This window comes from Trachypithecus francoisi, unplaced genomic scaffold (assembly GCF_009764315.1).
Source record: "Trachypithecus francoisi isolate TF-2019V2 unplaced genomic scaffold, Tfra_2.0 Lachesis_group11, whole genome shotgun sequence".
NCBI classification, from domain to species: Eukaryota; Metazoa; Chordata; class Mammalia; order Primates; family Cercopithecidae; genus Trachypithecus; species Trachypithecus francoisi.
In genome coordinates, this window is record NW_022681456.1 from 106,121,124 (window position 1) to 106,136,084 (window position 14,961).

The following is a 14,961-nucleotide window of genomic DNA, read 5'->3' on the forward strand; positions in this document are numbered from 1 at the left end:
TTGTCTGCTCTGCTCCTTCTTTTGTGCTGCATCCTTGAAAGTCACCTAAAATTGTGAGGGAATATAATTTCACCCCAAATTTAGAGTTTATGCACTTGTTATATTGAAAATGATTAACATGTAGAAGGGCTTTTAATGGAATAAGTGGTGTAGTAACTTCAGTGTTTTCTACCTAGAAATCAAAATCTACTTGTCAACTTTGTTTTTTGAGACAGTAATATGAAAATTATGTTAATGCTTTAATTCAGGTTTTTGTAAAATATTTTTTATCTTTACACATTTAACATATGTTTCTAAAATTATAGTTTGTTGTATAGCACTCTGGGTCTAGAATTTTTCAGTAGTTTCTGTTTTACTATTATGATCTACCTGCATATTAACCTATTAGGTTATAGTTTTACTATACTTCTAGGTATTTGATCTTTTGAGAGAGAGACAAGGTTTCTCTTTAAAAAGGTAAAGAAAAAAATAATTAGTAAAAGGAAGGAAGGAAAATTTGATATAGTGGAAACCAGGAATTACATTGTTTTCTTTCAGCCAAATTTTATGACAAAAGTTGTGGACAGGTTTTGAAAGATATTTGTGTTACTAATGCCTCTGCTATAACTTTTTTTTCTTTCCCAGAGAACAAATTAAAAGAGTTAAGGACTCTGAAGATGTACCTATGGTCCTAGTAGGAAATAAATGTGATTTGCCTTCTAGAACAGTAGACACAAAACAGGCTCAGGACTTAGCAAGAAGTTACGGAATTCCTTTTATTGAAACATCAGCAAAGACAAGACAGGTAAGTAACACTGAAATAAATACAGATCTATTTTCTGCAAAATCCTGACTGTTATGTCGTTTAATATATCAGGTTTTCTCTCAATTATGCTATACTAGAAAATAAAACAATATGTATTTAGTAAATGTTTTTGTCTCTTGAGAGGGTATAGCTTCTTACAGTGTCCTTGATACTGCTTTTGGCTTTGGTTTCTTTCTACATTGAAAATTTCTCTTCAATTCTGAGCACATGTTAACATTTAGAATTCAAGAGATGTGGGGATTTTTTTTCCCACTGTTGTGTGTGTGTATATATACACACACACACACAAAGAACAGGGCAACACATTTTTGAATTTTCTATTTCAGTAGTACTTTTAAACCATTATGTCATGTTTCTAGGTTAAATGTTGTTGCATTTGAAGAATTTTATTTTGGCAGAATTTTTTTTTTTTTTGAGGATATGTTTATTTTTGGAGAAAGGTCTCATTAAAGAAAGAAAATACCCAGAAAGCAAATAGAAATTCTGTTATTCATTTAATGCATTTTTCTGACAAAAATTGTTGTCAGAGGCCGGGCGCGGTGGCTCAAGCCTGTAATCCCAGCACTTTGGGAGGCCGAGACGGGCGGATCATGAGGTCAGGAAATCGAGACCATCCTGGCTAACACGGTGAAACTCCGTCTCTACTAAAAATACAAAAAATGAGCCGGGCGAGGTGGCGGGCGCCTGTAGTCCCAGCTACTCGGGAGGCTGAGGCAGGAGAATGGCGTGAACCCGGGAGGCGGAGCTTGCAGTGAGCTGAGATCCGGCCACTGCACTCCAGCCTGGGCAACAGAGCCAGACTCTGTCTCAAAAAAAAAAAAAAAAAAAAATTGTTGTCAGAGGGAATTTTGTTTCAAAAATCATCTTTGTTTTAAAAATGACTTTTTCTTTAGGTAAAATGAAATAATTTCAGTTATTGTTATTTAACCTGTTTGTATGAAGAGTTTAACATACAGGAAATGAATACATAAAGATAGGAAGGAATTGTTATATATAGTCATATGTCTCTTAATGACAGGGATACTTTCTAAGAAATACATTGTTAGGTGATTTTGTCATTGTGCAAACATCATAGAATATACTTACACAAATCTTGGTGGTATAACCTACTATACACCTGGGATATATAGTACAGTCTCTTGCCCCAGGGATACAAATCTGTACAGTGTGTAACTGTAGTAATGACTATAGGCAATTGTTAACACAATGGTAAATTTTGTGTGTATAAATGTACACTTGGGCTACCCTAAGTTTATTTTTTTTTAATTTCTTGTTCAGTAATAAATTAACCTTACTTTACTGTAACTTTTTAAATAAACTTTTAAATTTTTCCTAACATTTTGACTTTTGTAATACAGCTTAAAACACACATTATACAGCTATACAAAATTTTTCTTTCTTTGTATCCTTATTCTGTAATAAGTTTTTTTCCATATTTAAAATTTTTTATATGTTTTTACTCATTAAACTTTTTTGTTAAAAACTAAGACATGCATGCACATTAGCCTAGGCCTACACAGGGTCAGGACCATCAATATCATTGTCTTCACTTCCACATCTTGTCCCACTGGAAGGTCTTCAGAGGCAGTAACACACATGGAGCTGTCATCTCCTATAATAACTTTTGGAATACCTCCTGAAGGACCTATCCAAGGCTGTTTATAGTTAACTTTTTTTTTTTTAAGTAAATAGGAGTACACTAAAATAACAATAAATAGTATAGTAAATACATAAACCAGTAATAGTTACTTATTACCATTATCAAGTATTAAGTATGGTGTATAATTGTAGGTGCTATATCATTATACAACTGGCAGTGTGGGAAGTTTGTTTACACCAGCATCACCACAAACACATGAGTACTGTGTTGTGCTACAATGTTAGGATGGCTATAACATCACTAGGCAATAGGAACTTTTAAACTCCATTATAATCTTAAGGGACCACTATCACATATGCAATCTATTGTTGATCAAAATGTCATGTGGCACATGACTGTACTAAGAAATTGATCCATCTATATTCCATAAGTTTGTTTAGGGCTTTTTTTGGTTACATTTACCTGTGAGCCTAGAAAACCAGTTTTGTAGAATTTCTGTAATGCTAGGAGTTAAAAAAAATTGATGAACAACTTTTACGTTGTTAAACATATAAAAACAAGCATTCTAGAAGTTTATCAAATTTTATAAAGGTGCAAAAATGTAAATGTAAATCATTATCCAGCTAATATATATGTTATATTTCCCTAGTAGGAGAGCATATGTACCTCTTCCTAGTTATACAAATTTGATACATAGTAAAGAAACAAATTCTACTTCAAGTCATTTTTGGAGGATTAAAAACTAAATTTCTCTAGTTTGACCAGTATACAAATTTCTCTGGCAGTTTTACTAAAACCTCATTTATAGGTTAAAATTGGTATATATCATATCATTTAGAGGAATTAAGATTTCACTTAAATCCATTTCCATGTTCCAAAGACTAGGAAGAGGCTTTGTTTTTGTTTTTCTTTTTACTGGTCTTCTATAACCAGTCTCCTTGATTTTTCTTAGGACAGAAGGTACTGAGAATACATGATTTGTTACGTTGTCTTCCAACAGTTTCTTATGAAACATTTTCAAATACAAAATTAAGTTTTATTTAAAACATTTGCAAATATACTACCTAGATTCTACCATTGTTGTTTTACTATATTTGCTTTATAACTTTTAAAAGATGCTTTTCATACTACTGAACATATTAGCTTACATTTCACAAAAAAAAGAAAAAATTTAAGAGACTTTGCATAATGTTTTAAGGGGTTGCAGTAAAGAAGTGCTTCTTATATTTTCTTATGCATACAAATCAGCTGGGCTTATTAAAATCCAGATTCTCATTCAGAAGGTTTAGGTTGGGATTGAGTCTGCATTTCTAACAGGCTCCCAGGTGGTATTTTTCTTGGTACTTGAACCATACTTTGAGTAGAAAAGCAGTAGAGGACATAAAAAGAGTCTTGTTAGTCCCACTTTGTCGCTGTCCACTTCTCATTTGATAAGATCCTAACATAGCTGTGTCTCCTTTTTGGTGGTTGTATGATTACTACCTCAGAAGTACTAATTGATTCTTGCTATTTGACCTTAATACTTTAATACAACACAGCATTCATATTTGATCAGAAAACTATCTGGCTTCCTTTTGTAAGAGATTTTTAGGTTTTTTACAGTTTTGTGGCCTTGGGTTTTTTGTTTTGATTTGTTTTTTGGAAGGTATATAATATATAAGTAGATGAACTTAAATTTGCTTTGTAGACATTTTTATGTGGATCATCTAATTAAAATATGGAGGGATGTAGTATAAAAGAATACTTGTACTTCTTAACAGAGCACTCAACCTTTCTTTTATATCTTGTTTCACTGATGTTATATAATTTATGTTGCTAAACTATAAATTAGATATTTAATTTCTATTCTTTGATTTCCTTTTATTATTAAATTGACTTGTTGATTTGCCTAGAAATTAATTTGCCTTTCAAAAGTCTATTAATCTTCCTCTGTTGAAATTAATTTGATATTTGCATGCTTCTGGAAGACTTTAAAGAGCTATTCCAAGTAACTGTAGAGATTATAAAATGAAATATGGAAATTTTAATAAATTGTGTATCTCCAGTTACTGGTGAAAATGTCAAGCCCTCCTTTCTGCAGAGTATTTTACTTATTTGTTATTCAGCTTATTTATTTATTTATTCTTTTTTTTTTTTTTTTTGAGACAGTCTCGCTTTGTTGCCCAGGCTGGAGTTCAGTGGCGCGATCTCGGCTCACTACAGGCTCTGCCTCCCGGGTTCATGCCATTCCCCTGCCTCAGCCTCCCAAGTAGCTGGGACTACAGGCGCCCACCCCCACACCTGGCTAATTTTTTGTATTTTTAGTAGAGATGGGGTTTCCCGTGTTAGCCAAGATGATCTCAGTCTCCTGACCTTGTGATCCGCCTGCCTCGACCTCCCAAAGTGCTGGGATTACAGGCATGAGCCACCGCGCCCAGCCCTTATTTGTTTTTTAAACAAAATTAGTGTGCATATCCTTGTTGTATTTTATGAGCAAGTTGTTTTATGCCCTAATTTTTGGGGTCTTGATCATGAGACTAAAACACGTAAACACTCCCAAAAAATTATATTCAGGTTGAAGGAATAAAACATTCATTTAGAAGTTCTCATCTATGTAAATTAGAGGCTGGCAAACTTATTTTCTGTAAAGGGCCAAGATAGTAAATGTTTTAGGCTTTGAGGGCCACAAGTGGTAGCTGTTGCATTCTTTTTTTTTTTTAATTATAACCCTTTAAAATGCAAAAATAATTGTTAGCTTGTGCATAGTATAAAAATAGGCTGGCCGTGCGCTGTGGTTCATGCCTGATCCCAGAAATGAGGTGGGAGGCCGAGGTGGGCCCGTCACCTGAGGTCAGGAGTTCGAGACCAGCCTGACCAACATGGTTGAAACCCCATCTCTACTAAAAATACCAAAATTAGCCAGGCGTAGTGGTGGGTGCCTGTATTCCCAGCTACTCAAGAGACTGAGGCCGTAGAATTGCTTGAACCTCAGAGGCAGAGGCTGCAGTGAGCCGAGATCAAGCCAGCCTGGGCAACAGAGCGAGACTCGTCTCAAAAAAAAAGAAAGCTGTTGCTGCATTTGGCCTATGGGCTGTAGTATACTGATTCCTAATTCTCTGGGTAACTTTAGTGTTTGATTAGATACTAGAAGTTAGGTTAAACCTCTGTATTTTACAGGCTAACCTTAATCTTAAAGTAAAACTTATTTCATGAAAAGGAAATAGAAATTTTACGCTAGTACTCTTTTTTTTTTTTTTTTTTTTTTTTTTTTTTTTTTGGAGGCAGAGTCTCCCTCTGTCACCCAGGCTGGAGTGCAGTGGTAGGATCTTGGCTCACTGCAGCCTCCTCCTCCTGGGTTCAAGCGATTCTTGTGCCTCAGCCTCCCGAGCAGCTGGGACTACAGGCACGCACCACCACGCCTAATTTTTGTATTTTTAGTAGAGACGGGGTTTCGCCATGTTGACCAGGCTGGTCTTGAACTCCTTACCTCAAGTGATCCTCCCATCTGAATCTCCCAGTGTGCTGGGATTACAGGCATGAGCCACTGTGCCTGACCCCTAGTACCTTTTTTTTTCTTTTTTTTTTTGAGACAGAGTCTCACTCTGTTGCCAGGCTGGAGTGGAGTGGCATGATCTCAGCTCACTGCAACCTCCACTTCCCGGATTCAAGCGATTCTCCTGTCTCAGCCTCCTGAGTAGCTGGGACTATGGGCACACACCACCACGCCCAGCTAATTTGTGTATTTTTAGTAGAGATGGGGTTTCACCATGTTGGCCAGTATGGTCTCAATCTCTTGACCTCGTGAACCACCTGCCTCGGCCTCCCAAAGTGCTGGTATTAACAGGCGTGAGCCACTGTGCCCAGGTGTACTTTTTAAGATAAGAATTGCAGAATATATATTTTTACCAACTTAATAACTTATAATTTTAAAAAGCTAATTACTTGACTAGAATATAATGCCTTACATATTCTTTACACTCAGTTCAGTCCATATCTGAAAGGCAAATAGAGTTATTTTCTGCTAGTACATTGTGTGGTCCCTATGTTCCTAGTGTATAAGGACTGTTACCTAGTTCACATTTATCTGGGTTGTTGACAGATTTTCCTGGTCCCTTTGGACAGTGCATGGCCATGTTGGCAAAAGCTGTCAAAATTGAAACATTGACACTATGAGAACTGTGTATTTTCCAGTCTGCTAAAATCAAAAGTGGGAAGGTTCAGTAAGGTGAATGACAGAAGCAGAGTCTTCAGGGTATCTGTTACTCCTCATCTGGCTTTTTTGCTTTCTGGGGGTCTCAATTTAAGTATAATGTGAAAATTAGTTTTACGAACCTAAAAATGTTGAGTGATTAATTTCCTGGTTTTGTTGTTAATTTCTAGGTATTTAAATTGTTAGAAGAACTCCATTAAAGAAGGCTTTGCAATACAACCTCCTTATGTGCTATATCTCTGTTTAATAGTAGTTGAGTTTGCCTACGAGATCAATATTTTGCACTTCAGCTTTTTATGAGTTAAAAATTGACAGAACAGTTACTGTGCACTTGGTGTGCACCATGGTAGTCTCCCAAGTAGTGGTTTTTCTGCATTTCAGTAGTACATGAGATAGGCTGTGGGTGGCAAGATTGCTTGAGAAAGTCAGGGGTGCACACAGTTGGGTTTTAGAATACATCTTTTTCCTCCATGCCCTTCTGCCACGAAAGGCTGGTAGTCTTGCATCTGTATATAGTTAGGGTATTTGGTGTGTTGTTTCCTTGACAGAGTTTTGCAAGAATTTGCAGATTCAACAGGAACAAAAACTTACTTAAACAAAATCTCTTAGTAAAAGCATAGCCTAGCAAGATTTAGAATACTTTTGGTTAACTGTTCTTTCTCTTTATGGAGTGCTTTGTTTCCATGGCCTCACAAGTATGTTTTCAGATAATAGTTGAGTTGAAAATGTTGTCAGTCTCTTGATTTTAAAAAATTTACATATTTAAAGTTGTATACTTTTGTTCCCACGTATTTTCAGTTGTTCTTAAAGTTCAATAAGTGACATTTGAAAATGAGTATATGTATATAAAAACAAAAGTAGGCTGGGCGCAGTGGCTCATGCCTATAATCCTAGCACTTTGGGAGGCTGAGGCAGGCAGATCACATGGTCAGGAGTTTGAGACCAGCCTGGGCAATATGGTGAAACCCCCCTCTACTAAAAATACAACAATTAGCTGGGCGTGGTGGTGCATGCCTGTAGTTCTGGCTACTCGGGAATCTGAGGCAGGAGAATCGCTTGAATCCGGAGGTGGAGGTTGCAGTGAGCCAAGATCGCACCACTGCAGTCTAGCCTGGGTAGCAGAGCGAGACTCCATCTCAAAAGAAAAAAAAAAAAAGAAAAAGTTAAAAAACAAAAACAAAAACAAAAAACACAAAATGAGTATATGTGGGAACAAGTCCTATTCTCAAAAAAATCATTGTGTGCCACTTAAGAGCTTAGTGAGTAGTCAGTGGGTATTAAATATCTGTTTCAGCTATATTTTGTCTTTAAAAATTATCTACAAATTTTGGAATGTGAAAAACCAGTGTTTTGTTTCATAGGTATATACTGGATGCATTTTAAAAAATAAGAGCCAGTGCCAGTGGTTTACAGTGTACACAAGAATAATGTTCTCATGATGTCAGTATGACTTTCAAGCATATTATGAAGAAATAACTAAGTCTGAAAAACTGTAGTAAATAACTGATACTCTAAAACCTAAATTTCTCATTACTAAAAATAAGAAATGGAAAAAGTTACCCTGTGCTGTTAATTATATGAACCACTGAGGTCCTGACACTGAATTCTTGGTTGTGGATAATAATCTCTTCTTTTTAATTATTGGCTTCCAATTCTCTCTCTGCATTGCTGGAAACAAAAATCATGTATTTCACTATTGGTGGTGGGGATGCTGACGCTGCAAAAGTAGACACATTCAAACTGATTTTAGAAATAAGTTAAAATCAAAATTTGCTTCTGCTAAATTAGTAGAGGACCAATACTGTTTTTCTCCTTCATAGTATGTTTTGGTTCTTCTACATTGACCTTATAACTTTTTTTTTTTAAACAGGAATAGAAGTTAACATTCTTAGAAAATTTATGAAAATATGAGCTTTTACCTGGTTTGTGTGTGTATATGTATATACATATTTTTAAATTTCTTACATTGATTTTCAAATTGAAAGAGAATCATTTGTGAAAATATCTTACAGAGCTCATGCTTTACATTTTACATGCTACAAAGTTATTTTAGTGCCTTAAATTATTTATGTTGCTTATTAATGAAAATTTTGGATACATAATATTTTGAAGACAAAGGTAAAAATAATAAACAACCTTTTGAGGGTTAATGATAAATATAAACTGTAAAACGATTAAAAATTTTTTTTTTAGAGACAGCGTCTTGCTCTGTTGCTCAGACTGAAGTGCAGTGGTGCAGTCATAGCTCACTGAAGCCTCAAACTCCTGGGCCCAAGCAACCCTCCTGCCTCAGCCTTTTGAGTAGCTGGGACTTCAGGCTCATGCCAACATGCCTGATTTATTAGTAGAGATGAGGTCTCAAACTCCTGCATCTCTTGCCCTTTCAAAGTGCTGGTACCACAGCATGAGTCACCACACCTGACACTTAAACTCTTTTATATACAGGTGTAAGTAGGTATCTAATTTAAAGTGCCAACAAAGGTAGTTGAAAATTTGTATTTACACTTGGCTTAGCGAACTAGTTGACTAAATTGATTCCATTAAAAATAAGAATGTTCTTAGAATATAATGATTTTCATTATTAAATAGAAATATATCACTGGATGGTATATGTTAATGACTTGAGATACGCATTTTAATATATAATCACGTTACTTAAATGCCTGCTTTTTGAACTGAAACTTAACATTATGAATTTTAAATTAAAGTTTGACTTTAGAGGTAAATTTCTGTACTTTACTAAAGCAGTTCTTAATACACTTCTGAGATTTCTAAAAATGAATGTGCCTTAAAGAATTGAGGTGTGTAACTACTGTAGGCAGTAGATGTACAGATGACTTATGTGTGCAAAAATGAAGCCCTAGCCATTGGTTGACGTCAACTAATACTTAGTTGCCAATTCTCTGTGTGTGATTGAGTTTAAAACTACAAAATGGTACTTGTGATATATTAACTTTTTAGGTGCTAGGTCCACTTTGTTACATTTGGTTCAGTAGAAACATTGATGTTAGGGATCTCAGAAAGTTAAAATATATATGCCAATCCCCAAATTAGGTAATTCATTCTTAATTTTAAGATAAAAGAATAGAATTCCCTTAAAATTAAATGTGGAGTAAAATATAGCAGCTTCAAAAAATATTTACCTTTTAGAAGAAGAAACACGATATTACATCTTTTAATTTGCACTACATGTAGATTAATATTTCTGTGCATTTCTCTATGCTCCTACTTTGATGGTACGCTTTTCTGAACAAACTAGCAGCACAGTTAAGGAAGCCCTTTTCCCCTTTGACGACTGCCTAATTTTCTAGATTGGAAAAGATTAAAAACTTTTATCTCCATATGGCCAGTATATGATTGTGCCTGTTGTCTATAGCTTTCTTATCATAGGCTTAAGCAGGAAAAACTCTATTTTAGAATAGAAGGTACAAAGCCAGTATGATTGAACACTGTTCTAAAAATTATTTTTAAGACTTGTAGTAAGGCCAGGTTTGGTGGCTTATGGCTGTAATCCCAGCCCTTTGGAAGCCAAGGTGGGCGGATCACTTGAGCTCAGGAGTTTGAGACCAGCCCCGGCAACGTGGTAAAACCCTGTCTCTACAAAAAGTACAAAAATCAGTCGGGTGTGGTGGTGCTTGCCTGTAGTCCCAGCTATTTGAGAGACTGAGGCAGGAGGATCACCTAGCCTGGGAGGTCGAGGCTGCAGTCATGATCGTGCCATTTGCACTCCATCCTGGCAACACAGTGAGACCCTGTATCTAAACAAAACAAAAAAAATAAACAACAACAAAAAAAGAGCTTGTAGTAAGGATACAAAATGCTCCTATTTTGTGTGTGTCCTTTAATTCATGATGTTTTTATATTATGGTAAGCAGCTCTCATTTAAGATTTTAATTTAATAATGTAGTTAAATATGTACAGAAGACCCAGTCTCAGCCTCACTTGTAGACCCTGGAAATAGATTGGAAGGTGTTAAAATTTAAAATAAAACTCAAGGTTCCAGTTTCTTGACTCATCTTTGAGATTCTTTTATGTTTTTGTTGTTTTTTAACAAAGGTTGCATGTCCATATTTTACCATTTTTCTTCTCATTCTCCCCTGGGGGAGGGCGTGGGAATCAGTAGTACATAAATCACTTTTTCCCTAAGTCAAAGAAGTAATTTAAAGTTAACTTCAGTTTAGGCTTTAATTCCAAGATTAGCAAACTAAAATGGTTGCATTAATTGACAAACAGATGCTAATAAATGTGTTTAGGCTTGTCATAATCTCTCCTAATTCCTAATTTAAAAATTTTTAAATTTAATTCCATTAGAAAACAAAACTGACTTTTAAGAACAAACCAGGATTCTAGCCCATATTTTAAAACTGCATCCTCAGTTTTATTCAAACAGTCTGATGTCTGTTTAAAAAAAAAAAAATCTCAAGCTCATAATCTCAAACTTCTTGCACATGGCTATCCCAGTAAATTACTCTTACCAATGAAACAGACTTTAAAGAAGTTGTGTTTTACAATGCAGAGAGTGGAGGATGCTTTTTATACATTGGTGAGAGAGATCCGACAATACAGATTGAAAAAAATCAGCAAAGAAGAAAAGACTCCTGGCTGTGTGAAAATTAAAAAATGCATTATAATGTAATCTGGTAAGTTTAAGTTCAGCACATTAATTTTGGCAGAAAGCAGATGTCTTTTAAAGGTAACAAGGTGGCAACCACTTTAGAACTACTTAGGTGTAGTATTCTAACTTAAAGTATTAAAAGATAAGAAACTTGTTTCCATACTTAGTACATTTATTTTTAATCTACTGAGAATTAATTATAATTGAGACAATTTTGATGGCTGTAGTAGACTAATCTATATTTGGCATAAAGTCTAATGATTTAATGAGTCTTAAGTAAACTAAATATTTGGGAACTGATATTTACCTTTATTTTTAAGGGAAACCATACTCAAGTTTTGAGATAATAAGCAGCTTTTTGTTGTTGTTGTTAGGTAGGGAGAAAAAAATATGAGAGAGAGTAGAGATCAGTAATATTGAATGGCCCAGAAGGTGGGAGAAAGCCACTCTTAAATGTATTTTTTCTTTTGGATATTTTACAAGCAAATAACCATTCTTCTGCCTAAGTTCTCCAGCTCAGTGGCATCAGCAGTACAGCACTTTCTTATCCCAGTGAGAAACTTGGGAATTTTAGGATGACTCCTACTGCTCTCTTTTCCCCCAGTCCCCCATTTGGAAGTATCCACAAATTCCTGTGATGTTACATTGTGTGTCTTTTATGTCATCATTAGTTGAAGCCCCTATCATTTCTTGTTCGACTGTTTGAACCTCCTATTTGATTTACCAGTTGCGGCCATCATTCATTGTGCAACCGGGGAGATACACTTTAAATAAATGTCATTTTCAGCCCGGTGCAGTGGCTCATGCCTGTAATCCCAGCACTTTTGGAGGTCGAGGCGGGCGATCACCTGATGTCAGGAGTTCGAGACCAGCCTGGCTAACATGGTGAAACGCCGTTTTTCTACTAAAAATACAAAAAATTAGCTGCGTGTGGTGGCACATGCCTGTAATCCCAGCTGCTCGGGAGGCTGAGGCAGGAGAATCGCTTGAACCTGGGAGGCGGAGGTTGCAGTGAGCCGAGATTGCACCATTGTACTCCAGCTTGAGCAACAAGAGTGAAACTCCGTCTCAAAAAAAAAACAAAAAACTCATTTTAGCTATAGAATAAAATCTCATGTTCCACAGCATGTCGCAGATAGTCCTTACTACCTTCCCACCACTCCAGCTCTTTTTTGGTCTTATATCTAAAAACTTCATCTTGCCTGAATTTCTTTTGTTCTTCTATAAATAAATAACATGTTATTTCTTACCTTCCCTTGAGTTTGAGTCTTGGCTCTTGTTTGGAATGCCAGTATTTTTATCCCTAGTCTTACGAATTAGCTAACACTCTCATGATTCCCCGGTCTCCTACTCTCTAAAAATCTTTCTTGAAACCCTTAGACTAGGCATGGAGCCCTTCCTGCGTATTCCCAGAATACTATCCTTAGCTATTATATGCTTCCCATGTTATGTTGAAATAACCTCTTCTGTTTCATTCCTATATTATTTGACAGCAAAATCTTAGCCAGAATTACATATTTTTAATCTTTGCACGCCCATTGCCTAGTAAGGTTCCTGGCACATAGTAACTACCCCGTAAATATTTATTGCGTGGAATTCTCATTTTCATTTCTAAACCAACCCATATTAAACTCTGTCTTGCTAAGACAGTACTTCACTAGGTATCATAAAGTTCATGGCGAAGCTTAAGCTTTGGATGCATATTGTTTGTAATATATCATGTTTTTAATAGGCAATGAAATTACAATTTTCAAAAACTAGCATATCATTTATTATATTTATTACAAGTTGGTGTTCTTTATTATATAAATTTTAGGTATTTCGTAAAAGTATAAAATACACATTTGAATAGTAGACTCAATCCCGAAAGATATTATGTGGCATACTAATCTACTAAACTCAGAAACAAAGTATGACTGGCATTTTTATTGAAATTTATGAACTCTTAATAGTCTTTGAGTATCATTGTGTAAAGCAATATTTTGCAATTAAAGCAATTTTGCATGTTAAATTTTACCACAACCTCTAAAATACTGCAAATTTAACAATGCAGTTTGAAAAGTTACACATTTTAAATAACAGTACCATGACCAGATTTAGGTGGTGGTTTTAAGTTTTTATTTTCTCCTCCTATTGTCTCACCATTAGATGATTTTAAAAATAGAACTGTTTAGAGTAAAATAAGAAATGTTATGCTCTAATTTATATTTAAAACAAAGGTGTAAGCATATACTATTCTAAAATTTCTAATTTGTACAAATTATGTTTTATACAGTGACTGTAGGTGAATGTCTCACAGTTGTTTGATGTGATAAATCCTTGTTTTTTCAGTACACATGGAAGTATTTTATATAAAAGAGAAGTATACTTGGTAATTAAAAATTTTAAATGAAATACAATTTAAAAAATTTTATTTGACAAGCTGGCTGTAGTGTGTGAGTCTGCAGCATCAGCTGCTTGGGAGCCTGAGGCAGGAGGATTGCCTGACCCCAGGAGTTTGAGGTTGAAGGGAGCTATGATGGTGCCATGGCACTGTAGCCTAAGGCAACAGAAAGAGACTCTATCTCTAAAAAAAAGTAAAAATAAAAAAGTTTTGGCCCAGGGACAGTGGCTCACACCTATAATTCCAGAACTTTAGAAGTCCAAGCCACGAGGATTGCTTGAGGCCAGGAGTTCCAAGACCAGCCAGGGCAACGTAATGAGACCCCACCTCTAGCAAATAAATAAACATTTAACAATGACAAACATATAAATTAGCTTTTCTTAGTCCTGAAAAAGATAATATGTAACCAAAATAATTACTGGGCTACTTATGTGTATGTGTGAGAATGATTAGTTCTCATATGAGAAAAAAAAAATTCATTGCTCTGTGTAGGTTGTGACATTTCCTTCATGATTGAAATTAGTTACTTAATTTAATTTATCTGTCTGTTTATTTATTTATTTTAAAAATAGAGACAGGTTTTTGCTGTGTTGCCCAGGCTGGTCCCAAACTCCTGGCCTCAAGCAGTTCTCCTGCCTCAGCCTCCCAAATTGCTGTGACTGCAGGTGTAAGCCACTGCGCCAGGCCAAAATTACTTAATTTTAACAAGATGATGTAGAGGAGAGTTCAGTGTAACATAAGCCTAGAATCTTTGTTAGTCTTAGAAAGTAATGTTATCAAATTCTATGTTTTCACCATAAAATGTCTTATCTGTATCCATCACATGGTTTTTCATTGTTTTCTGCTTTACCATTTTAGTACCATTGGCATTTTTCTTCATTGTAAAAGTAGTAGAAATGGAGTAGATTACATAAGGATGTGATCAGAGGGAATTAATTCATGCAGTACGGTAAGAGAGTTAGATTAGATCCTCTTTTAAGATTCCATCACATTCTAAGGGTTTATGATTCTAAACTGTCAAGTAAATTGTCAAGTGCTGGCAAGCTACAGAATAATTTTTATTATATCATTGGAAATTTTCCCCTCTGTATGTTAAAGAGTTTAGCCTGAAGGGACACATACACATACATATATGTAGTCAAACCTTGATGGTATTGTATTGCTGATAAATTATTTCTTACCACTTTTCCTTTCTCCTTTGGGATAGACGGAAGCATATGTTTGTGTGGTATGAGTAATGATGTTAGAGACTGAGAAACAACAGTAAGTGCAGTTTGGGGACTTTACTGGAGACATTTATTCACTAGTGCTCAAATAAGTAATGCTGGTTTTTATCCTGCTGTTTGCTTAATGTGGACAAGCCTCTCAT

General features: G+C 35.3%; 1 protein-coding gene across 6 annotated transcripts in view; it reads left to right on the forward strand.

Annotated features, from left to right (window-relative positions):
- KRAS (KRAS proto-oncogene, GTPase) overlaps window positions 1-14,961 on the forward strand; it is a 50,100-nt gene that overhangs the window by 28,631 nt on the left and 6,508 nt on the right. For 3 of the 6 annotated variants that reach the window (XR_004439984.1, XM_033222656.1, XM_033222657.1), the window contains exon 4: window positions 625-784. Coding sequence is in view for 5 of the 6 variants with exons in the window: in XM_033222656.1 (XP_033078547.1) it covers window positions 625-784 (160 nt within the window). In the remaining variant the exon portion in view is untranslated. Of the gene's footprint in view, window positions 1-624; window positions 785-11,110; window positions 11,235-14,590; window positions 14,592-14,961 lie in introns of all 6 variants that reach the window. The other 3 variants (XM_033222654.1, XM_033222655.1, XM_033222658.1) reach the window with 2 other exon arrangements.